The sequence below is a fragment of the Catharus ustulatus genome, chromosome 14 (genome assembly GCF_009819885.2).
Source record: "Catharus ustulatus isolate bCatUst1 chromosome 14, bCatUst1.pri.v2, whole genome shotgun sequence".
Taxonomy (NCBI): Eukaryota; Metazoa; Chordata; class Aves; order Passeriformes; family Turdidae; genus Catharus; species Catharus ustulatus.
This window is the reverse complement of record NC_046234.1, coordinates 14,521,891-14,547,591: the sequence shown is the minus strand read 5'-3', so window position 1 is coordinate 14,547,591 and position 25,701 is coordinate 14,521,891. Positions and strand designations below refer to the sequence as shown.

The window sequence follows — 25,701 nt, the reverse complement described above, 5'->3', positions numbered from 1 at the left end:
TCATCTTAATACATGAAAACAATTAATACTTTTACTATTACCTATAGCCTATCACAACTACTAACATTACCATATTCATCCTACTATTTTCCAATCACAAAAGGGTACCGTATTACAGGTTAAGCTAGAAGTTGTTTTTTCAGTTTTCTTGCAGTGGAAAATTCTGAGATCTTTTCTCTACTTGCAACAGGACATCTTTGTTTGTCTGTGAAAATCCTTTTGCTTGGTAAAAACATCTTTTGTTTGAGGTGGATTTATCCTTCGGTCGGAGTCATAAAAGCCCTCCCAGCTCACTTGTTCTGCCTTCTGAGCCACTCAGTAAGATCGGCTCAGCAATTCTTTACCTCTATATCAAAAGTTGCTATCATTCATAGTCCTTCTTCAGAGACTACATGCAAAGACCTTTCTGTTATACACACATATCTGTCAAATCCTTAGCCTTCTCTATACCTCAAATCCCACACAATGGGGAAAACGTCCACCTTCTAAAGTAGGCGCTATCAACAGCCAAGGCAGCATTAATCGATGTTCTTATCACTTTGGTAACTACATTCCTCCTGGCACACACATGCAAATGAAGGAATTTAGGATCTTAACTCGAGACTTGCAAAAGAAAGAGCAAAGCAAGAAAGATCTTCCACCCTGTGTCCTTCCTGCTCAGCTCCAGGTGGGGTCTTTGGTCAGCCTCCAAGAGAGGTGAAAAACATTTTAGCCACATGCAAATCCATCAGCTCCTTTTCCTAAAAATATCTGCTCCAAGAAATGATTTCCCTTGCTGTGGCTGCACCCATATGTATGCTCTGTGCATCTCGGAGGGGAGGCGATTGTCACAAACATTTGTTCAAACAAAAGAATTAAAATAAGCTTTCTTCTGAAACAATGACTGTTTCTACATGAAGCACGGTTACGCAAAGAGTCCAGATCAAACTCCCCAAACCTGCCAGCACTGTGTCACAGGCAGCACAATCCAAAGGGCTCGCTCCCCGCAGCGTCTGCAGAAATAAATGCAGAAATAAATGCATACAACTTGCTAAATGCTGCTTCAAAAGGAGAGGTGTCAGCACAAAGCACCGTGAAGCCAAGGTTTGTCCAGACCTCAGCCAGCACTCCCAGCGCAGCAGGGATGTCAGCGCACAAGGTTTGCGCTCTGCCAGAGCTGCACAGCACAGCCTCAGCAAGAGCACAGCCCCACACCTCCTGCCTCCCCAAACCTACAGCACACACAGTTCCCAGCAAAGCCCAGGGCACGGGCATTACTGACCCCAAACCAGGGCATGGGCATTTACTGACCCCAAACCCAGGGCATGGGCATTTACTGACCCCAAACCGAGGGCATTACTGACCCCAAAGCCAGGGCATGGGCATTTACTGACCCCAAACCCAGGACATTTACTGACCCTAATCCCAGGGCATGGCATTTACTGACTCCAAACCCAGGGCATGGGCATTTACTGACCCCAAACCCAGGGCATTTACTGACCCCAAAGCCAGGGAATGGGCATTTACTGACTCCAAAACCAGGGCATTTACTGACCCCAAACCCAGGACATTACTGACTCCAAATCCAGGGCATTTACTGACCCCAAACCCAGGGCATGGGCATTTACTGGCCCCAAAACCAGGGCATTTACTGACCCCAAACCCAGGGCATTTACTGACTCCAAACCCAGGCCATTACTGACCCCAAACTCAGGGCATGGGCATTAACTGGCCCCAAACCCAGGCCATTACTGATCCCAAACTCCTCTGCCCTTGTTGGGAGCTGGGTCGCCCTCCTCCTTTTTTTGTGGAATTTTCCCCATTTTAATGTTAAGAGACTTGTTAGCTACACCCTAGGACGATGCTTAACGACAAAAGCCGGAGGAGAGGTGGGCAGGACACCGGAGTACCGGGGGCGGGGTGAAGGAAGGGAGACTGAATTGTCCTCTGAAGGACACGCTCTTTCGCTCCACCGTGCTCGTCCGAGAAAGACGTGCGGGGACACTGCGAGCTGCCATCCCTGCTATTCCCAACGCGGCACGGCTGCTTTTTCCTTTATCCAGCCTGTACCTCCGGATACCCCGCCGAGCCACACTCCAGAGGTAAGCAGGGGATGCTCTTCTATCCCTTTCCGCCGCCGCTGCTGCCATGGTTCTGCCCTCCGTAGCTGCGGGGGACCCGCCGTGCCCCGGCACCACCGGGACTGAGAGCGGGGAGACGGCGGCTGCGGCCGGGAAGGGCGGGATGTGAGTTGCGCTGTTCTATTTCCTCGCTAATTTTCATAGCTGATGTTTTTTGTTTGTCTTGTAGATATATTATTATGTTATGTTATGTCTATTCTATTCTATTCTATTCTATTCTATTCTATTCTATTCTATTCTATTCTATTCTATTCTATTCATTATTCCTAAACTCCTATCTTTGCCTAAGAGCCCCCTCGATTTCCAAATTATAATAAATTGGAGGCAGGGGTTTTCAGTCTCCATCTCGGGGAGGGAAGTACCTGTCTTTGAAACCACGGCATCTCCCAGCCAGAGCTGCTCGAGGGTGGGAGCACTGAAGGCTCGTGCGAGATCCACACAGAGAGCACAGGGAGAGGCTTGAAGGGGGAGTATTTGAAAAGGTACATCTGGAAGGCATGAACAGACTATTGCAGTGACAAAAGTACTTTTTAAAATAGAGCACGCTTGTTCCATCCCTTTCTGCTGCCAAGAGGAATCAGCAGCAGAGGGCTGGAGACAGCAGGGACACGTGTTTTCTCTGAAAGGAGAATTCATTCTTTTGGCCGATGGGTTCAAATCCAAGTGTGGGGTCTTTCCATCAGCAGCGTTCAGTCACTGGCAAGCTTTGCTGGAAGCGCTGCAGTTGCCTTTCACATGATCACATGAAAAGGTGCTTTCTGAGCTTCTGTTTGCCATTCCTTTTTTCTTCTAAACTACGTACGATTTAAAATTATCTGGACGAGTTACAAATTACGCTAACCAATTCTTTCAGCATGCAAGAATAGATGACTGTAAGGCGATTATAAATGTATTTTCTAACCGTTATAAATTATAAATTTATTATATAAATTATAAATGTATTTTCTGAGCAGTTCAAGCCCAATATTTCAATGTTGGTATAAAAATATACGAAACCAAATTGTATGACAGAGCTTGCTTTGTCAAACACAAATGCCTCAAAATACGCTGTCTGGCATCATGAGCAGTAGGTAATATTTTTCAGACAAACCTTTTCAAGGAAAAATTCCAATTAAAATTAACAAAAGACATTCAAATGTAGGATTTGATAATGTTCTCTTTTGATTTCAAGTGGCAACAGTTCTAAAGTTTGTTAGATTCGTTTAAAGGTCAGCCCCAAAATAAAAAAAATCAGCTATGCAAAATATTTTGTTCAACCTTTTGAAACTTCCTAAAGTTATCTTTCCTAAAGTTACTTTCCTCAGTTGAAAACTGCCCAAAAAACCTCCTGTATTTCTGCAGTTCCCCTATGTGCCATCTTTGTCTCCAGTATTTCTCTACATCCCACAAGCCAAAACACACTATTTGTTCAGCTCTAATCCAAAGGGACTTCACCCATGTCACTTATCAGACCGTTTTTTGGATTTTAAGTCTTCCCAGCAGCTGTGATCTTTTGGTGTGAGGAGAAGGGAAGCTGAATTTCCTGGCAAAGAAACCACTCTGAACCGCTTGTACCCAGCTGAGCAGCACTGCTGCCTCACAGGGCAACGGGCAGAGAGAAAAGGATTCAGCAGTGCTGCAGAGGTGGGGTGGGAGCAGGGGAGGGCAGGGGGAACCTGCCAGGCTGCACTGACACCAAATGTCCCTTAGCACAGGGCAGAGAGGAACCCCAAGGTCTGGAAATGGTCCCCCCATCCAGCCTGCCCCTGCTAGGATGGAGAGCCAGGCTCCAGGCTGCCACCACTTGGAACCCTGGCTGTCTTTGCAGTGCAAAATGCCTCTTCCCAACTGATATCGTGGAACTGGGCAGGTTAAGACTTGCTTCACAGAGAAATTAATCTTTTTCCTGGTTTTTTAAAATGTAGATAGCCCTAAATAGAGGTCCCTGTGACTCTTAGGCCATTCTTCTTAGTCCTGTTCTTGTCCACCCTAGTAAGTCAGATGTATAGTAGTAACTTCTTGCATTCACTAAGGACTAATTATGCCACTTCATAAATTTTCTATGTTATCTAGTTATGCTGCTGAAACACAAAGTTTTGCATGCAGTGATGTCTTGTCTTCTTTGTTGTAGCTGACTAAGGCACAACAGCCCAGCGATGGCAGGAATTTCCCAAATGGTGAAGCTTTTTTATTCCACACCTGACCTGGATTCTCATACCTGGATCTCTGACAGATAAGTGCAGGGCTCCAACCCACAGAGGGGATGGGAGTGTGATGCTGGTCTGGAATGGTCAGGAGGGATTTTTGAGGCAGCTTTGGAGCAAGAAGCAGCCCCTTAAGCACCCTAAGGGGAAGAGTCTCAATTTGATCTCAATGCTGAGTGGATAGGGTAGGGCAGTTCCTCTGGGTGTCATGTCACTTGTCTCTTGTGCAGTCTGTGTTTTCTGTGTGTGTTGTATGGTATGTCTCTTACCTTAGCTCTTTAAAGAGGCCTATCAGAACTCATTGAGTTTTTGCGGGCCCTTTTGGGGTCTCAGGGTTTTTTTTGGGGGTCTCAGGGGTTTTTGCGGGGAGTTTGGGGTTCTCAGAGGGTTTTGGGGGAGCATTCTGAGGTCTCATGGGGTTTTTAGGGGGCCCTTTAAAGGTCTCACTGGGTTTTTTGGGGGCCATTGGGGGGGGTCTCATTGAGTTTTTGGGGTCTCATTGAGTTTTTTGGGGCCCCCTTGGGGAGTCTCCCCCTCTCCTCCCCCTGCCCAGTTGTTGAAGAACTGCTTCATCCACAGCTACGTGCAGCTCCAGGCCGACGACATGAACACACAGCTGCTGCAGGAGACCCCTCCCCAAACTGGAATTCCCCACCCTGAGGGCCCGGATTTCCCACCCCCCCCAAAGCCCCCTCCCCAAATTGGGATTTCCCCCCCGAAGCCCCCTCCCCACCCTGAGGGCCTGCCGGGTGCTGTGGCTGCAGCTGTGGCGATGGTCTGGAGGCCAGCCATGCTCAGGAAGCCTTTGAAGGTGCCACACCACGAGCACTGTGGACACCGTGAAGTCCTGGGGAGGGGGCGTGGGGTGGGGGGTTCAGGACCCCCAGAAACCCCCCAGGAACTGCTGCAGACACCGAGAAACTTCCCCCAAAAAAGACCCCCCACAAAGTGCCCCAAATTTCCCCCAAAACCCCCAGGTCTTTGAATCCCAAAATTTCTCAGGGGTCTGAACCACCCAGAGGCCCCCCAAACTCCCCAAATTGCCCCCAAAACCCTCCAAAGCCCCCTGAATTTTCCTCAAGATCCCCCCAAACCCTCTGCAGGTCTGAACCCCCAAATTACCTTAGAAATTCCCTCCAAACCCCACCCAGACCCCTCCAAACCCCCCCAGGGGATCTTTTTCCCCCCAGCCCCCCGGGGGTCTCACTCTGAAGGTGTCTGCCATGGCCTCAGCCCCTTGCAGGGTGGTCTAGGGCAAGATTCCCACAAAGAATTCCCGGCTGGGACCCCCTGGAGGGGGTCGGGGGGGAGGACACTGGGTTAGAGCCCCCAGACCCACAGAGCCCCCCAGAATCCACAGAGCCTCCCCCGGATCCACAGAGCAAACAGAACAGAGTGATCCACCGGTGAACAGAAAAACGTCGCCCCCGTCCAGCACCGCTCCCTCGTCCATCCGTCACCGACAGCAGCCGGAGCTGCTCCAGCACCTCCAGGAGCCCCCCGAGCTGGGAGGGGGAACAGCGGGCACGACAGAATCCACAAAGACCCCCAGACCCACCGAGCTCCCTGAGCTGGGGATGGGGACAGGGGGTCATGGGGGAGTCATGGTGGGGGGACACCAGGCACGACTCACCCCAGAACCCCCAGTGCAGCCCAACCCTCCCTGAAATGTGGGATCCAAAACGGGGTGGTGGGGGATGTTCAGGGGATATCAGAACGCCCCCACCACCACTTGGGACCCCCAAATTGCAACCCCCCTCCGCATCCACGGGGTCCCAGGCAGCTCCAGGATCCCCAAAAGGACCCCCACACACAATTCCAACTCCTCCCGGTGCTCCCCTGGTGGTCCCAGCCCCCCAAAATCCCTCCGGCTGGGTCAGCAGCGCCATGCCCCCTGCACCACCAGCAGCTCCTCGAGCAGCAGCGCCCGCAGCCCCCCGGGCCGGGGGCAGCTCCAGCAGCTGCAGCCCCAAGTGCTGCCGCAGGTTCCCCCTCAGGACCCCCCCTTGCCGCTGCGCCTTGGCGGGGTCCGCGACCTCCAGAGCCCCCTCCCAGGGGTGCCCCGGGGCAGCCAGCGTCCGCACCAGATCGTGCGTGAAGTGGCCGAAGGGCAGGGACATGGTGGGGACCCCTCTCCAAAAATGGGGGCTCCTCCCAGAAATGGGACCTTCCAAAAACGCGACTTTCCAAAACAAACGCGACCCCTCCCCGAAATGGAAACTTCCCAAAAACGGGACCTTCCACAAACGGGAACCCTCTCCCCGGATGGGCGGGGCAGTTTTGGGGCTTCCCGGGGGTGGGGGGGGGTGGGGGGGTGTCTCACCGAGACAGGAGGAAGAAAAGCAGCGGAGGGAGGTGAAAAGGGAAGATGGGAAGGAAGGAGCGGAGCCTTCGGGCGCCCAGGGATGAGGATTGGGGGGCGGAGCAGCGCCGTTGATTAACGAGGACTTATTAGCGATAACTACCGGGGTAGGGCGGCGCCATGAAACGTCCCCCATGCCCAGAACTGCTCAAAAATTTGGGTGGAGGCGCGCACAAAGCCGACCCCTTCCCCCCCTCCCACACACACAGAGCAGCCAACCCACTTCCACCACCCCCCCCCCCCCAAAAAAAAAAAGGAAAAAACCAATACCAAAAAAAAAAATAAAAATTCCCCGCAATCCCCGGGCCCGCCTACCCACAATGCATTGCGGCCCCGCCTACCCACAATGCATTGCGGCCCCCTACCCATAATGCATTGCGCCCCCCGCCTACCCACAATGCATTGCGGCGGCCCCCTACCCATAATACATTGCGGCGGCCCCCTACCCATAATGCATTGCGGCGGCCCCCTACCCATAATGCATTGCGGCGGCCCCCCTACCCATAATGCATTGCGGCGGCCCCCTACCCATAATGCATTGCGGCCCCGCCTACCCATAATGCATTGCGGCCCCGCCTACCCATAATGCATTGCGGGTCCCGCCTACCCATAATGCATTGCGGGTCCCGCCTACCCATAATGCATTGCGGCCCCCGCCTACCCATAATGCATTGCGGCCCCGCCTACCCATAATGCATTGCGGCCCCCGCCTACCCATAATGCATTGCGGCGGCCCCCTACCCATAATGCATTGTGGCGGCCCCCTACCCATAATGCATTGCGGCGGCCGCCTACCCATAATGCATTGCGGCCCCGCCTACCCATAATGCATTGCGGCCCTGCCTACCCACAATGCATTGCGGCCCCCTACCCATAATGCATTGCGGCCCCCCGCCTACCCATAATGCATTGCGGCGGCCCCCTACCCATAATGCATTGCGGCCCCGCCTACCCATAATGCATTGCGGCGGTCCCCTACCCATAATGCATTGCGGCGGTCCCCTACCCATAATGCATTGTGGCCCCGCCTACCCATAATGCATTGCGGCCCCGCCTACCCATAATGCATTGCGGCCCCGCCTACCCATAATGCATTGCGGCCCCCGCCTACCCATAATGCATTGCGGCGGCCCCCTACCCATAATGCATTGCGGCGGCCCCTACCCATAATGCATTGCGGCGGTCCCTACCCATAATGCATTGCGGCCCCCCGCCTACCCATAATGCATTGCGGCGGCCCCCTACCCATAATGCATTGCGGCCCCGCCTACCCATAATGCATTGCGGCGGCCCCCTACCCATAATGCATTGCGGCCCCCCGCCTACCCATAATGCATTGCGGCCCCCCGCCTACCCACAATGCATTGCGGCCCCCGCCTACCCATAATGCATTGCGGCCCCCGCCTACCCACAATGCATTGCGGCCCCCCGCCTACCCACAATGCATTGCGGCCCCCGCCTACCCATAATGCATTGCGGCCCCCGCCTACCCACAATGCATTGCGGCCCCCCCGCCTACCCACAATGCATTGCGGCGGCCCCATACCCATAATGCATTGCGGCGGCCCGCCTACCCACAATGCATTGCGGCCGACCCTACCCATAATGCATTGCGGCGGGCCCTTACCCATAATGCATTGCGGTCCCCGCCTACCCACAATGCATTGCGGCCGACCCTACCCATAATGCCTTGCGGCGGCCCCGCCTACCCATAACACATTGTGGCTTCAATCCACGGCACGGTTGGAACTATCGCCACACCCCCATTCGTGCGGGCTTTCCCCCGGTGAGTGAGCAGGGGTGGGCGGCTCTACTGATGCCTTTATTGGGGGGCGGGGGGGGGATGTTTCATTTTTATTTTGGGGGTTCTGAGGAGGTTCTTGGGGAGCCTGACAGCATTTTCCTCATCTGCTCCTCAGCTTCCAGAAAGTTCTGCAGCTGACTCCAGCTGGATCAGCTGGGGGGGGGATGGGTCAGGGTGGGGTCGCCCCCAGCACCCCCCTGTGAGCCCCTCAGGATGGCCTAATCATGCACCAACCCTCAAAATTTCCCCAAAACGCCCCCAAACCACTCAAAATCCCTCTAACACCCCCCCAAAACCACCCTCAGACCCCTCCAAGACCTCCCCCAGCCCTCAACCCCCACCTGAGCCCCCCTAAACCCCCCCCAAAAATCCCTCTGAATTCTCCCCAAAATCCCTCTTAACTCCCCAAGAACCTCCCCCCCCAAAAAAAATCCCTCTGAACCCCCCCTGCCCCAGGACCCTCTGAACCCCCTGAAAACCATCCTGGACCTGCTCTGGACCCCTCCAGACCCCCCCGACCCTCTCAGGACCCTCTGACCCCCCCCCAAATCCCTCCTGAACCCCCCCCAGACCCCTAGGATCCCTCTAAACCTTATCTGGACCCCCCCAGACCCCCTCAGGATCCCCCAGACACCCCCAAACCCCCCAGGACCTCCCCAGCCCCATTTATCCCCCCCAGACCCACATGGGGGTCTCTGCCGGGTCAGCCCATGCGATGCCCGCAGGCTCCGCAGCGCTCGGACAATTCCCAGCACGAACTCTGTGGTGGCCTTGGCCTCCTTGTTGTGCCAGCAGAACTGGGGGGACAAAGGGGGGGTCAGGGACCCCCAAAATTCCCCCAGGGCACTCCAATCTCCTTCTGAGTGCCCCAAATCCCCCCTGAGCCCCCCAAATCCCCCCATGATACCCCCAGGACCTCCCTGAGACCCCCCAAAATCCCTCCTAGGAGCCCTCCTGACATCCCAGGACTCCCAAATCCCCCCCCAAATTCTCCCCTGAACTCTCCTAAATATCCCCCAGGACCTCCCAATTTCCCCCCAGACCCTTCCCAGGCTGCCCCAAATCCCCCCTGAGCCCCTCCAGGACCCCCCAAATCCCCCCTGGGATCCTCTTGATCCTCATAAGAGGAGATGGATCCTGGAGTAGAGCTGCTGGCAGCTTTTGGGGAGGCCAAGCCCCTACTTTACTTTACATCCTACTTTGCACCAGGTCTCTGTCAGGTTAATGTCAAGACAAACCCCACTAACTCTTGTCCTCATAATGACAAAAGAATATTAAAAATTAAAACGAATTTGAGGTCATTTAATGGTCAGTGCAGATGCCACAGAAGAGTATTTTCCACCTGAGAAATCTGAATTTTGTCCTGTGAAAAAAAGAGTTGCTTTTCATTTTGATGTGTAGGAGACCAGGCCCATTCTTCTTCACTTGAGATACCAGACTCTGTGCAAACAATAGCACTGCATGAGTTAACACTTCTCTTGTATGGAAAAAATCATCAACAAGAAGCAATTCCTGTACCTGAGTCAGGGCTCAAAATTTTTTAAAAGGCCAAAGTCCGCAGTAGAGTAAAGTGTCAGACCAAGTAACTTGGTTCTACCAGCTTAATAGTTATTCAGCTAGCTAATAATTACTTCACTGGCAAGCTTACCTCCTGCACAATGAGCACTGGACTCTTTGACAATAGCAGCAATCCCAAATTGCTTGTCAGTTCAGGTGACTGACCCTCTGGGGTGATCAGCACTGTGTGTTGGGGGTCAGACCACACTATGAGCAACCCTCAGGTGTCTTCTTACCACAGTTAAAGCCAAAGTGAGAAGAACCCTCCATGGAGGGATGTCTTTCCCACTCCTCTGATTTACACATTCCTATTCATAATCTCCCCGTTTTTCAAACTAAAGCCATTTAGTCTGGATTTCGAGGGTGCCACAGTGCTTTAGGTTATGTTGAAGTGAACTCAGTTAACAGCTTCCATTGTAATCACTCAGAAGTGACTCGAAAAACCTGTGAGCTCTCTGTAGAGCTGCACAAAGCTCATCAGGGCTGGTTAAATGATTCACAGCCACAGGTTCGTTACTCTGCTTGGAAGTTTCTTCAAAAGGAGAGATAAGAAACAGCTCTTCAGAGAGGGCAATAAAATATTTTCTTCTTTTGGTGTAGTCACTTGGTTTTAACACTTTGAATGCCAAAGGGTTATTTTAATGTATCTGCGGGGCTCTGCATTTGGTACACTGCTGGTTTTCAGTAGATGTGTAGCTGGAATTTGATGTACCATCTTTGGTGACTGGTTACCTGCCTGAGTTCTTGCTTTGCCCAACAAGCCTGGGTCTGGCACAGTCAGAGTGCACATGTTGTTACTGAGCAGCCCCTTCCAAACAAATCTGACTTGGATGATGAGTTTTCACATGGGGCAGAGCTGTAGCAGACTTGCTGTGCACAGTTCCTGCCCTGGCTGTGCCTCTCTTTGTGGAAGTGTTTGTTGAAGAATAAAAATTAAATTCAAGGAGACCTCTAAGTATCCCATGCTCCTGCCTGGACCGAGGTGCCAGGCAAAGAGTGCTGCTGGGACCAGCCATTGACTGCACGGGCTGCATGGCAGTGAAACAACATTTGCAGTCAGGGCACATCCATGGCTGACTCTCCACCACAGCACTTCTTTGTGCGAAGGGCTTTTCATGCTGAAAGAAGTCAAAACACATGGAGATAAAAGTTTTGGTCATGGGTTTATGTCTGCCACAAGCAGCAGTCTATGCTTTCTTGCTAATCCTCTTCTAAGAGGCAATATCATCTCCTTTTAATAACACAAAAGTTACACAAAACTCAGATGAGAGAGAGGGTGCTGAATCAGTATTTTATTTGAGTGTTAGCCCCCAAAGAACATTGGTAAATCAAATCTTACTGAATTACAACCACACAGATATTTTAACAGCGTATTCAAGCAAGAGCATCCAATGGGAGGTTGTATGTAATCAGGGGGAAGTTTGCCAGACTTTTACAAAAACCAATCACAATGTTTTTTAAGGCAGCTCAGCATAGCCAGACTGCAGACTCCTACTGAGGAAGGCGCTGCTGTGCAGGAATCAGCATGGGATGTGCTATGAGGCAACAATGTCAGCTTTTCATCTGAGAGCAAACTGTCCCTTGGAGAGCTGTTGCCAGGTGAGGGATGTCTGCCTGCTGCCACGCTCAGACGGGCAGCCTGTGGGTTTAACCTTTGCACCATCCATCCCTTCACACAAGGCTGAGGGATGCTGAGCCAGCATGATGAAGGATGAGGGACAAGAACAGACTGATTTATTTAGCCCAGAGTAAGCAGTTTGACAGTTCTCTGTATTATTTAATCTCTTTGATTTTTTCCAATGTAAAGGGAAGAGCATTTGAAGGAGAATAAGTTTTATTGTTACAGTAACAATGTTTATTTGCATTTTTGATTGGTTTGGTTTTTAAAGAAGAGATTTTGTTTATAGAAACCTCCAGACAGTAATAGTAGGGAAATGCTATTTGTAGTGTTGTGGATTCTCAGTTTTCCAGACAGTAAAACACCCAGCGTAGGAGTAATGTCTGGTTTGTGCTGTAATTTACTTGTAACACAGAATTAAAGGTTTTGGTACTGCCTCTGCTGTGCCAGGACTCTGCTCCAGTGGAACCAAATCGAAGGCTCACCTGGTCAGAGCCAATACCTGAGCCTTGGGTATTTGCTCTCTGAAGAGATGCTTCTAATTCCATTTCCTCCCCATGGCATATCCTCAGCAGAGTAATTCCTGCAGATGTGAAGGAAAAGATACCACTGTGCCTCAGATGGGAGCAGACCTGAAGCCTTAGTACTGTCAATACCACTGGGATTTGCAGTGTCCCCAAGCCACGTCCCTGTCCCTGTCCCTGTCCCTGTCCCTGTCCTAACTGCTGTTGTCCTCCTCCTCCCCACAATAACTTAGGAAAAAAGCAAGATTAGTGTTGCTCTTACTCTTTCCTCCCCTTCACAGTTTCTCTTTGAAATACAAATACATTCTCAGGTCACATATTTTTGTACCCATCAAAGCATCTTGATTTCCAAATTCAAGCAGCCTTTCATGCAGGACTGCAGCTGTGACATGCTGTGCTTGAGGTGAATGCTGTGACACATTGTCAGATGCTCATTTTAACTGAGCAGGGAATACATGACCGTTCACATGTAACAGGTTTGTTAAACTTCCTCCATCTCCTGCCTGTTTGGTTGAAAACCTGCAGGTCTGGTTTGTTCCGTTGTGATGGAACCAACACAATGCTGGTTCCATCTCAGACAAAGGCAGAGCCCCAAGTTCCATAGCTGTCAAAAGGTTGCTGCTGCTGCTGCCCACAGGATAACTACAGGACAGGAGGACAGGCTGACCCAATGAGAAGGGCTGCCAGGCTGGCAGGGAAGCCACAAAGAACACAGCTCTTGAGGACTGGTAAAAAATAAAATATTATTGAAAGTGAAAATAATTTAGATTTTATGCCAAAAAAGTGTCAGTTCACAAAGTTAAAGCCCTAACAGCTTTACATCAAGCCACAGTGAGCAGCTGGTGTGTGTAAAACCAGTGTAGCTTCCCCATATTTGCTTAGACCATGAAAGGCTTTGTGTGCAGTTAAAGAATTCATTTTTGCTGAATGAAAAATTCACTCAACACCCCTCATTCTGCAGCCCACAAGTGGGCAATTCATCCCTAGCAAATTTTGATACCTGAGAGAACAAGGTCCTGAATGACCCAGTCAAAGGTTGAAGTTTTTGTGCTGTGGGCAGAAGATTGACTTGATGGTCTCCAGAGACCCTTCCAAACTCACTTTCCCCATGATTTTGCAATCCCTACGTGATGCTGCGCAGCAGTCAGACGAAGGGCTCAGCTTTCTGCCACAATGGGCTGCACGCTGGATATGTCTGTCCTTGCAGAGCTCCTCTGGGAGGGTACCTGTGCCTTCTGGCATGTGCTGCTTCTCTTGTAGCGGCAGTTCTCAGCCTTGGCATGCCGGAAGAGCGGGGAGATGGGCTGCAGAGCGTGGCCCTGAGCCGCGCTCCTGCGCCGGCACACGCACAGCAGGGAGCGCAGCTCCGCGCGGAAGCTCTCGTTCAGCCAGCAGTAGATGAAGGGGTTGTAGCAGGTGCTGCTCATGGCAAACCAGTGAAAAGCAAAGTACAGAGCGTTGCTGCTGTGGATGGCCCTGCAGGAGATCAGCACCACGTAGCAGTTCAGGGGAAACCAGCACACGGCAAACACAACCACCACTACCATCAGCATCTTCAGCGTCATCTTCTTCTTCCGCTGATGGGCGTAGTACTGCTCCATGGTGAGGTCCCCAATGGCGTTCCTCAGCCAGAGCTTTTTGGCCACTATGGTGTATGTGATGGAGATCACAAGCAAAGGCAGAACATACAAGAGTACAAATGTAGTCAGGTCCAAATACTTCCAGAAAAGATCAGCAGGAGGAGGGAAACTGGGGAGGCAGACCATTCGGATGGTTTTGTTCCTGAAGATCAAAGAGAAAGAGCTCTCAATTCCACTACCAGCTGCGCACGTATGAGGACAAACAGCTCAGACATTCGGACAAGTTTCAGTACAGGTACAGGTAGCAGAACTCATTTGGTGTCATGGGCAGGTGCCACTTTCAGTGGAAAATTTTACTCTTGGTTTGAACTTTGTCTCCAATGAAAGTTATCTTAAACACATCCACAAGAAAAGAAATAAATCATCCATACTGACATCTGTGTCCTCTGCTGACGAGGGGGCCCTCTCCCCTGTACCTGCCCCAAATCACATGGTTGAATCTCTGGAGCCCAAAACAACTAATGAACCAGCCTGGAAACAATTCCATTGATTGTCACTGTCCCTTTGTGACAGACACTGCCCCCATGCAAAGGGAACAAAAACCTCTCTGTTTCACCACCCTTTCTGCCCTAATAACATAGATGGAGGGGTATGGCTTTGGTTTTATGTGGGGCTTTGCAAATGTCATACAACAAAAAATATGTAAATGTCTTACCCAATATAAAACCTTGTCAGAGTCTGATAAATGGCGTGAGGCAGCGAGAAGCAGCTGGCCATAACCCAGATGATGATGATGCAAATCCCTCCTTTCACCATGGACATGCGTGGCTTGAGAGGGTGCATGATCACCTGCAGAGAACAATGATTCCTGAGGATTTACAGAGTCTTGGTCACTCCTTGAGCCCCATGTTGCATGTGACATGCAGCAGCACCTCCACTTCTCCTCAGTGTTGAAAGGCAGAGAGACTCACTTTACAGGACTTAGGGAGCATGAGGGCTGGGAAATGAATGGAGTTGTGCACGTATTGGGTGTTATTGCTGGCCCAGAGCCTGAGCAGAGGAACACATTCTGTGTCAACCTTCAGCAGGACTCCAGAGACCGCAGTGGTGAGATCTCTGTTGAGCTATATGCACTATATATATGGAGGATTACCTTAGGCAATGAAACAGTAATTAAAAATAGACCTATCATGTCATGCAGATGATCACTTGGCTGATGAAGTCTTCAGTATTTTATGTATGTTGTTTTGAGTCCCATTATAAATACCTACTTAACCAAGTTGTACAGCTCCCCCAGAGTGTCTGTCTGCTGTGGTACTTCTCAGGATTAGCAATATTTTTAGAGGCAAGTGTTGGTTCCTCTTTTGTCCAGGACATCTCCTCGTTTCTGTCTTTCTCTCCTTGGGCCATACTAGCTCATTCCAGCCCTGAGGAACCCACTCCACTGAATTTGAGGACATGTATTGTTTGCCCTTAATTAAACAAACACTTCTTTATACCTAGCCATGCCTTGCAATTAACCCATAATCTACTGGTTAAAATTAATCACTGTCAAAGTGCTTCAATTTCAGGAGCCGTAATATTGCACATGAAATGGGCAAACTGTCAAAACTCTTAGTGGTAAAAAAGACAAAAGTGGCTGATCTATGCTGGAGCAGTCCCTGTGATTCTCTGACACCAGATGGAGCCAGTTCTTGTTTTGAATTTCATCCAGCCACGGCATTTACTATGTGAAGTTGATTTTCTGTAGCAACTGCTTCAGTGGCTCCAGCACTGCAAGAAATCCAGTGTGCCTGAGAGCTCGCCTTGCTGGATCTGGCCTCCCATTACTCAGCACTCATCAGCTAAAGAACAAACTACAAACTGTTTCACTTAAAGAAACCCTTCAGTCTGAACTCATTGCTTGCCCTGAAAGGTTTTCCTGGCTGGTAAGTATCAGGGCTGGAGAAGAAGGAGAGAATTTCTTACCTTGTACTGGATGAGTTAACATAATTCTTACTGTTTCCAGCCTTAGGCAAGGAATGGGGCAAGTATCAGAACTGACAAGACTCTCATGAATTTGTGTGGACAGAACTTGTGGTCTGGCTGATGTTTGAATTCAGCAGCCCAATGTCCCAGGCAGAGCAGGGCTGGACCAGGCTGTCTGGCACTGATCTCCTGAAGTTTTCAATATCCCCAAGGACAGAGACTCCCACTAACCACAACCTCTCTAGACAGCCTGTTGCAGTATTTCATCACCCTCGCTGTAAAAAAATGGGTGTTTTGTTTTGGAGTTCTCTCCTCTGTTCCCTGAGTCTCAAGACAGTGCAGGTTTCCAGGTACTGGGATTTGAAGAGGAAACCACTATGTATTTAACACATTATTGCTAGCAAACATATGTGTTCAACATACCTGGTGCCGGTCCAGTGCAATGGCAGCAAGGGTCAGCACAGACACGTGGACAGAGCAGTACTGAACAAACCGGCTGATGTGACACATCAGCTTCCCAAAAACCCAGGTGCTGCTCACAAACCTCACCTGAAGGACAGACAACAATCAGATTAAGAGGAGCAGTATCTGAAGAGAAGCAAATTGGCTTGCCAGGTGCACAGTACAGAAGAAATGCTTTAATACAGCTTCCTGAGACTTTGGAGGTGCTTTATCCTCAGTTTTTCCTTGGGAAACAGTGACTGTGCAAGAGAGTCTCAAACTGAGGTGAGATTTATTGCAGTGTGCAAACCAATGGCTTGAGCAGTGCTCTGGGTGTGTTTGGTACATGTGTACACTTGTACATCTGTTCATTTGTACATTTACTATGGCTCTTCTGGAACACATACAGAAATCTTAGCTCTGCTTCTCAACAAGGCTCTGCAGGACACGCTAGGTGCCTCCCATGGCACGTGGATGCTGAAAGCTGCATGGTCCCCAAACTTAGTGAGAGAAATCCATGGAATCCATCCCACCTGTTCCCAGAGAGGTGTTACTGATGATGGCTTCTCTGCAGAGGAGGACGTGCCAAATTGACTCATTCCCTTGTTATTCCTGACTGTGTAATATTAATTACAAATTAATGTCATTCATTTTTCTGCAGATTAAGCTAATTTGAAGTAAAGTGTATTTACTACACAGCATCTGTCCACAGAAAATTAGTCAAGACTAGCTAATCTGTTTTCAATTAATCTAATTAATTTCCCTGTAGGGGTGACTCTTGCAGCACTGACTGTCACTGAACTGGAGCAGTGTGCTGGATGTCTGGAGCTGGTGTAAAGCTCATTCCTGAGAGAGCTGATAAAATTAAATTACACATGCCTGGTGTGTGGCTGTTGGTGTGTGAACACGCAAGAGGGCACCAGGCTCTCCCTGAACAAATTACAGGATGCAAATCACATCCGAGCAAGGTAGGGAAATCCCACCAAAGAAACAGCATCAGGTTAAGAAAGGGTGAATTGAAATAGCTAACTCAAGATCTGCTTTTGGAAGGCAGAAGAGCGCTCTGGGCAGGGATGAGGCAGGAGGATTTTGAACAGGAGTGCTGGGTCAAATCCAGGAGCAGAGTCCTGTTTACATGGCATTTACAGTCTGTGACAGTGGGGCAAGAAATTAATCTTTATTTTTTTCCCACCTCATTCATTTAATACTCTTTTATATCATATATTTTTTAGTCACTGAAAATAAAAAAAAAAAAAGGATGATTAGCCCCAGGAAGCACCATCTGTCGTGGCTGAGGGAGGGACATGCCACTGACACTGTTAAGTACAGCCTGAGCACTTCCCTGAGATGTTGCACAGGGACTGACCTGGTTCATGTTGTTTCCATAGGAAACCAGCAATTAGTTGGATTTTCTCCTGTCAAACTTGTCCCCACTTCCTTCCCCGTCTACAGACAAAAAGGGTGCCCAGGTCTGTGCCTTGCCCAGGCAGGGGGGGAAAGCTGCAGCAGAGTGACCCTGCAGTGGGATGTGAGGTGGGGGCATGAGCCCCCAGCTCCCCAGCTCAGGGGGTGTTTGGGATGGGGGTCATGACTGCAACCTCTGCAGAAGGCAAAAGGGGAAGGGGGCAAAAGCAAGTCTGGATAGCAGCCTGGTCCCAGCCCGTTCAATCCTAGCACACACAGCTGACAGGCACACACAGACACCAGCAGGCACGGCTGGACAGGCTCACCAGTGTGAAGGGGGTGTTCAGCGTGGTGATCATCACGTCAGCGATAGCCAGGTTGACGATGAAGAGGTTGGTGGCAGAGTGCATCCTCTTGTTCTTGATGACCACGTGGCACACCAGGATGTTGCCAAAGAGTGAGATGCAGATGATCACGGAGTAGGCGACGATCAGCAGCGCCTTCACCGTCCGGCTCTGGGACTCGCCCTCGTACTTGGCTCCGCTGTCAAAGTCCCCCAGGTCCTCCAGGTTCAAGTCACTGTGGAAGAAGGACTGGTTAGGGAAGCCGTACAGTGCAGAGAAGAAGCTGCTGGTGTTGTGGTTCTCCGCTCTCCAGAAGGGCTTGGGCATGTACTGCAAGGGGAACCAGGTGTGCTGTCTCATGGCTGGGGCAGCAGAGCCCTGCTCCAGCCACACACTCCTCAGTGCCTTCTGCCAGCTCAGCTGCTAAAGCCGGTGGTTGCAGGAGGGAACACACACACTTGCATTTTAAAAGTCTGCCCCATGGTTGCAAACTAGAGAAAAGAGTTGATAAATGGGTCCTTCTGCCTGTGCTGGGGACACACCAGCTTCACCTCAGAGGCTCCCTGTCAGCTGTCCTTCTTAAGTCCCATATGTCCCCCAGAGAGAAGCTGAAATATCAGAGATCCCCAAACACTTTCTCTCTGCACCAAGGAAGAAATCTTAGTGAATATTTCCTTTTGGGCACTGTTCTTCTTCAGTCTGCAACTTTCCTTAGAAATCTGCTTTAGTGGCTCTCCACACCGTCCTTAATCCATCAGGTTTCTGTTTCCCAAGAGTTTTCAGAGCCTGGCAGAAACAAAAAAGCAAGGACTGCCTTCTGCTTTGCTTTTCTCTCTTCAAGTATCTCTGACTACTCAGTGAAGCAGATTTGCTCAGCAGCAGAATGGTCCCTGTGTTCCCTGTGATATACACAGCTGCCAGATGACACACTGCACAGGAAGGAGCCAATGGCAGATCTCTTCCCAGTTTTTCCTGAGGTGTATCACAACCCACACGTGGGCAAGAGCACAGCCTGACATGTGCAGATCCAGAGAGCAGCAGAACACAGATGGAGGGTGGATGTGCTATGACTCCCCTGTCTGCTCTCTGCTCTTCTCTGGACACCCAGCACAAAAGCTACATGGGGGTGAAGCATCTTTCACTACTTTGTGGCATCTCTCTCTTCATCCCAAAGTTTCATCAGAAAACACTGAGAGCACCTTAGTGCTTGGCCCCAGCCCCTTCCTGCTCTCCTGTGGTGCAGGGGACAGGGTGAAAAGTGAAATGCAATGTGGCAATAAGAGCAGCAGCAGCATGGCTGGCTGCACTCTCTGTGCTGAGCCTCGGGGCATCCAGGCACCCGCTGGCATCTCTGCAGCAGCCTGGCAGAGGCTGCAGGAGCACACAGGGCTCCATCCCTGGGCTCCTTTGCTGTATGGCCCCTTTGCCATGCTCCCTGCCATTTCCCTGCTGTGCATCAGGAGGGTGATGTACTGGCTGTACATGCACCTGAGCCCAAGAGCAGTGAGATGTCCTGGCTGCCAGAGGTGAGTGACTCTCATCCCGTATTCCTGGGGAACAGATTTATTCTGTTGCAGGTACAAACACTTCAGCAATCACATGCTGGTTTGCTGCAGTTATTATCCACTTGCAAACATTTTGAACTGTTCAGAGCAGGCTTTGGGGCTCATCATGCTTTGGTGCTAGCTCCTCTCAGTCAGACAGACAAAGTAAGGGAAAAATGTATTTTTGCCAAATCATCCAGGTGAATTGTCACCCTTTGTTTCTCTGGAAGATTTTTGGCTTTCACATGTTGACACTACTTGAGGCACAAGTTTTTGCAAGTTTTCATTTTTGTGAGATTATTTAGCATTTTCCTTGTTAGTGCTCTTTTGAAAAGAAATGTCAGCTTGCTGAAATGTCAGTTGAGATGCATATCCATCTTCTGAACAGATCTAATGTGATCTAACAAGAGCAGTGTTGATGAGGGCCAGAGAAATCAGAGCTATACTATAAAAAATTCAGATCCTTGGGAACACTAAAACACCAGATTTCAAGCATTTTCACAGGTCTTTGCTGTGGTTCATCACCTTTGCTCATGGAGGCCAAGGGGGTTGTTGGGAACAAGTCCCTGAGCTCAGGGGGCTCGTAGAATCTTTCATGTACTTCCCTCCAGGGATTTTTTCCTGCCTAACAGAGAGAAGTGAGATAATTCAGCAGTCACACTCATTGTACAGCATGTAAAAGCATCCAGGGTCGAGGCTGCTTGCACTTGCACCTGAATTTAAGCTAATTTCAAGGAAATGAATTCTAAAGACATGATTCATCTCCATTACTGGACAGAATTTAATGATGAGGCAAATGATAATAGCAATGGAGATTTTCTCCCAGGCTGTTACTATAGGCTCAGTGGGTACACGCATTGAAATGCTTGTCCCTGTCTGCTCTCATGAAGAGGTACAAAAAATGCTTTCATGACTGGAGTATTGAGCTCAAAAACTGAATAGAATTGTCCCCACAGATCTCTGAAGATTGCTATATTTCATATTTATGAGTTATATAAAGACATCACAAGAGGACAGACAAGAAATACTGTGAACCCGAGACCACTGTGTTAAAATTTCCTTAATGCAGATATTCTATCATGCTCCAACTGTGCATTTTTTGGCTTCTTTTCTTGGTCTTCTCCATCCATCCTTCCCCAAGCTCCACTCTGATGCTGAGTGCAGGCTCCCCATGTCATCAGGAAAGGAGCTGAGAGCTGCTGCAGATAAAGTGCTACTCCACTTAGGGTCTGCACTCAGGACACACAGAGGTGATGCCCAGAGCACCCACCAGGAAATCATCCAGCCTCCAAGAGAACCCCCTGTCCTTCCAGCTGGGAGCTGTGCCACATGGATCCTGGCAATGCCTAAACCAAGGTCTGCTGGTGCAATAATGAGATTTCTGGATGGGAAAAGAAAGTGTCTCTGCTTTGCCATTTGGAGCTGAAAGCACCTGGAAGCAGAGAGGAAGTTCCAGAGCCTGAGCCTCATCCAAAGGGAGAAAATTCAACAGCTGAACGTGTCAAATCCAAATGAGTAATATTCAATTCAATGTGTTTGTTGCATCATGAAACTTCTTGCAAGATTTCTCTGCCACAGAGTTTCATAGTTTACTTTTTCTACATTAAACACAAGTTTGATATAAAACAGAAACAACAAGAGCTATAGAACAACCCCTGAAGTTTTATTTCACTCAAAAGGAGTGTCAGAAATAAGAGTCTGAACAATTCTCATAAACCAAGAATCAGCAACTTTTTATTTTTTCATATTTGCTTTAATGCACTTGGGACACTGTGTTCCTCTTCATTTGCAGTGACTAGTCCTGCTTTTGTGACTCAGAAAACGTGGGATGAACAGGCACAGACATTTTCCAGGACACTTCATGGACTTGATCACCAGACAATAAATAAACCCCAATTGGTGATAACAGAGTGAATACCCCAGCAATACATTAAGTACAGCAGTTCTGTAATTCAGACAGGTGTAACCATTCAAAACCACACTATACACAATGCCTTTCTGTCCAGGTGAGCCAAGGTTTGGCTCCTGAGGAGGGAAAGATCTCAGCTCCCAGCAACATGAGAGTCACTTATGTGTTCATCCATACCACACACGTCATTCACTGCATGTTCCCTCTTGATATGTGAGAGCCATTGCAGCTATAATCCAGGTCTTACAAAGTATTTTCACTTACTGAGGGCAGACTTTTAGGCAAAATCCTAACATTTATCACTCTCGATGTGGGAAATGTACGATTCTCGATGGCTTATATTTTTTCCCTGAGAAAAATCCCTCTTTGTGGAGAAAAAATCTGGAAGGAAGGTGCTGGGCAAAGACTTTCTCTGCCAGATACTCAATTACATTCCCTTGAAAGAGTATTTGAGCTTTTATTCTCAGAGCTTTCTTGGAGGCAGTGTAATTGGATTCTCATGCTGCACAGATGGAAGGAGCAAACAATGGAGGACATGTGTGGGATACCAGGGTGCTGATGCTTGACTTAGGAGCTGGAAATGACTTCTTCAAATATGCTAGACCAGCCTTTCTGCAGTGAAGCCCGACATCTAAATTATTGACAGTGAACTGGAACATTGGGGAGGAGCTGCATGGCCTTGGATCCAAGTGCTGTGCTGTAATGGACCATGTCCTGTTCTAGAGAGCAGCCTGGGTTAGATGGGTGTCCCTCACCTGGTGAGGAAGAACTCCCCAGAGCCAGAGGAAGAGTCAGCTCCAGGCCATCAATTTTATGAAGCTCAATACAAAGTACCCAACAGCTTCACCGTGACTTCTCTACTGCAATTATTTCTAATTCCATGTGCCAGAGACACGGCTGTAGCACACACAGCAAAGTGCTTGAGGAGGGTAAAGGCATGCTGTTCTCAGCTTAAAGGACAGAGTTATATTCTAGAACTTCAAGTTATTCCCTATGACCATCAATTGGCTGTAAAGTAAAACCAAGGGAGTCTCTATTGCCTCAGGACATGGAATTTGACATGCACTAATGCAGAAGATTGGCTCTTGGCAAAGAAAGCTCAGACACAGAGGAGACAGGATGTACAGGGATGTTGACATGGCAACTGTCACTCATGGTCCCTCAGGAGATGGACGTGAGCACTGCCAGCTTCAGGCAATGCTGGAGGTTTTCACTTTCTGGAGGATTCAATACCAGGAGGAAAAGCTAGATGGATTGTTCCAGAGGTCGCTGATGCTGGCAAAGGGAGGGGATTTGCTCTGGAAGCCTCTATCAAGCCTTTTTTCCTTAGTTTGAAGAGAACTCCTCTGGAAGGATGGAGTAGACTCAAAAGTACTTGAAAGTTTTGAAAAATAACAACAACAACAACAAAAAAACCAAACAAACAAAAAAAACAAAAACCCAAACAAAAAAAACCACAGCAAAACCCCAGTCTGACTTTACTAGCAGCTACAATTGTTCAGACAGGAATCAAGAGCCAGGGTCCTTGAACAAGTGATGCAGAAGATAAAATATTATTTAAAAGGAAACACTCCTGAAGACAGGGATGCTGTGAACCCTGAACAAACAGTCTCAAAACCCATCCATGAATAACAGCTTCCTTCTTCAGAGAGTGACTGGGAAATAGGTGATGTTCTGCAGTTGTATTCTGAAAATGCTGTTTTTTCACTGAAAATATGAATGAAAGCCAGGACATAAATGCCATCACCAACAATTTGAAGTTTTAGCTATGGACAAACCACTTTATCCCATTCAATTAAAAAAAAATTAAAAACACCTTGCTATACTTCAGAAGCAAATACTCCTCTAAAATAACAAAATTTCCAACTTCAGTCCCTCAACCCAGAGTTTCAGTTGCTGAGTTTGGGGTCTTGGTACAGAGCTGGAGGAGGCAAATGCCTCCAGGGGATGTGGCCATGAGCAGGGGAGGAGAGTGGTGGTAGATTGACAGTGAGAAGCAGAAAATGGCCTCGTCTCAGGTGTGGGGAGGTCAGCCCTGGAAGCAGCTCAGCCCAGAGATCATTCCTCACCCCCACCTGCCAGCACTCATCTGCTCCACAGTGCCCTTCACATCCTTGCCAGTCTGGGCATCTCCCACTGAGATTCTTTTGCCCTTAAAGCATTCACAGCCTTTTTCAGTGCCTCTTACTCATTCTTGGATTTTGTTTTTTCTTTTCCATTTCTTCAGATATTTCAGGGGCTAAGTTTTGGAAACACTGATGGCCATTCCAGCTTGGGTTAGTCTGCATTCCTAGTATGAAAAACATTTCTTGCATTCATTCCCTTCTCTCTTCTCAACTGCCCTTTATCTGACTGCTCCAGGAAAAGCAGAATTAGCCTGTTTTGTTTTCTCTCCTTATTGCCCCAGCTACCCTCACTGCAATTCCTGGCTTGCAAGAGAAAAAAAAAAAAAAAAAATTGCATGTACTTTTTCCTTTAAATGCCAGATGCCACGTGAATGCCCACATCTCTTTTCAACATCCAAAATTTCAGGGACAGAGGCACCACACACCCCAAAGGCAGACCTCTCTCTGGGACACAGATACACCAGCTCCCCTCCTGAGAGCCCTCCTGACTGTGGGCTCCAAAAGGCTCCTTGGCAAGCTGCAAGAGTGACGACAGTGCTCAGGAGTGAGCTCCAAACAAGGGAGGAAAGCTTGGCAGGATGTCTGCAGCAGGGGCACAGCTGCTGTTAAAGGGGTTTTGACCATTTCCCAGCTAAACCCTACCACTCCATGCCTCAGCATGTCTTCAGAGAGATGGAAACCAACTTCAGGACTCAAAGTAAAATGCTCAGCTTCACTGCTGCCCTGATGGATGGCCCTAAGAGCTCGTTCCTCTCACTGACCCATTTCTGAGCACAGACCAGCCGCAGCTCCATCAGGCGCACAAAACCAGCAGCTATTATGGTACAATCAGCTGAATCCTCCCCAAATTGTGCTGTTATATAAAATCACACAGCTGCTACCCTCTCTCCGTAACATCCCAGCCTTTCTTCTCTTTGCCTGTCTCCTGGGGCTGGGGGAAGCCAGGTGGATGGTATCAGCAGTCAGCTCAGGGAAGCAGAGAGCCTCAGAGGAGCAAAAATCAGAGCCCAAACTGCTGCTCCTTGGGCTTTGAGGTGGTCTCAGAGCAGTTCTTCCCAGCTGAGAGCAGAAACTGGGGACAGATGCCAGAAACCACCCCACACACTCCCTCTGTGGCACCAGGTGTCCCACAGCTCCCACCAGGCAGCTCCATCTGAAATGAGTGGGCTCTGGAGCTGCTGCTCCAGCACAGTGCAGGTGGCAGCAGCTTGGCCCTGAGGGACTCCATGTGACACTTGGATTTGAAGAAAAGAACCTGAATGCATGTTCAGGAGTAGATATTTGTTTGAGCTGGTCCTAAAGATAAAGAGATATTAGAAAAACTACAAAATCCTTTTTTCCTTTTTAGTCTCAGGCTTCTGCTGTAGAGGTCTGATGTGGCACCAGGATACAGGGCTGTGGCACTGACACAGCCCCCTGCATGGGGGGACTGCACTTTGAGAAAAGTACCACCAATAATTTGATGAGGTGACTTGGAAAATGTATGTGGGATTACGGGGTGCTTATAAAAATTGCTGCGCAGAAGTGTGAACAGCCAGGTGGAACCCTGCTCTCTGCCCACCCCTGCCCAGAGCAGCTTGGGACACCACAGCCTGAACTCCCCACTCACTTTCTCCTTTAAAAACTTTCCTGAAACTTTTCAGACTCCAAGTTACTGGTATTTTGAAGTTCTTGTTCATACTGTAAATTGCCAGTGATCGGCAAAATAAAAATTACTTGGTCTTGTTCTTTTCCCCCCTGCACACAATATTCCACATTCCAGAAACTCAAACACATTCCAGAAGAGTTACTTGGTAATGAAAGTGTAATGAGACAGCCTTTGTTCTTCTTTATTTCTCTTCAACATTAACAAGAGTGAGTGGGGGGAAAAAAGAAAAAAAGGAAAAGAAAAGAAAAAAAAGGAAAAGAAAAGAAAAAAAAGGTCAACCTCAGCCAGTCAAAATAAGCAAGAGACAGGAATATGTTCATCTGTTCCCTGTTCGGCAGAAGGAACACAGCTCAGCCAGACCCACTGGCAAGTGCTGAACCATTCACTGCCCTAGAAGTAACAATAAAGGAAAAAAATGTTCTGAACGACAGATAAAGCCATTCCAAAGGACTGAATCACTGAGAATGGAGTTCCTTAGTGCAGGGAAGTATGTGCTAGGGAAAGAAAAAAGTGCCTGAGTCGAACTACCCTAAAGGCTTTGCTTGATGAAGCAACCTCACCTGCTTCCA

At 49.1% G+C, this 25,701-nt stretch overlaps 1 protein-coding gene and 1 long non-coding RNA gene across 2 annotated transcripts; one reads left to right on the top strand and one right to left on the bottom strand.

The window, feature by feature from the left end:
- Positions 1 to 8,167: 8,167 nt before the first annotated feature.
- LOC117002979 lies at positions 8,168 to 11,626 on the top strand. The gene is made up of 2 exons (XR_004419445.1): positions 8,168 to 8,451; positions 11,489 to 11,626. It is a non-coding gene; the product is annotated as an uncharacterized LOC117002979 (long non-coding RNA).
- LOC117002978 (probable G-protein coupled receptor 83) lies at positions 11,292 to 18,933 on the bottom strand. The gene is made up of 4 exons (XM_033072565.1): positions 17,888 to 18,933; positions 16,140 to 16,265; positions 14,464 to 14,597; positions 11,292 to 13,950 (listed from the first exon to the last, which is right to left on the bottom strand). The coding sequence occupies exons 1-4, from the start codon at positions 18,263 to 18,265 to the stop codon at positions 13,326 to 13,328; spliced, it is 1,263 nt and encodes a 420-aa protein (XP_032928456.1). The 5' UTR covers positions 18,266 to 18,933; the 3' UTR covers positions 11,292 to 13,325.
- Positions 18,934 to 25,701: the final 6,768 nt, after the last annotated feature.

Excerpts from the sequence above, each read along its gene's own strand:
- LOC117002978 (XM_033072565.1), bottom strand. The coding sequence starts at position 18,265 with ATGAGACAGCACACCTGGTTCCCCTTGCAGTACATGCCCAAGCCCTTC. Across the intron at positions 14,598-16,139 it reads TTGCACTGGACCGGCACCAG|GTGATCATGCACCCTCTCAA; the intron begins GTATGTTGAACA and ends TGTTCTCTGCAG. Across the intron at positions 13,951-14,463 it reads CTGACAAGGTTTTATATTGG|GAACAAAACCATCCGAATGG; the intron begins GTAAGACATTTA and ends TTTGATCTTCAG.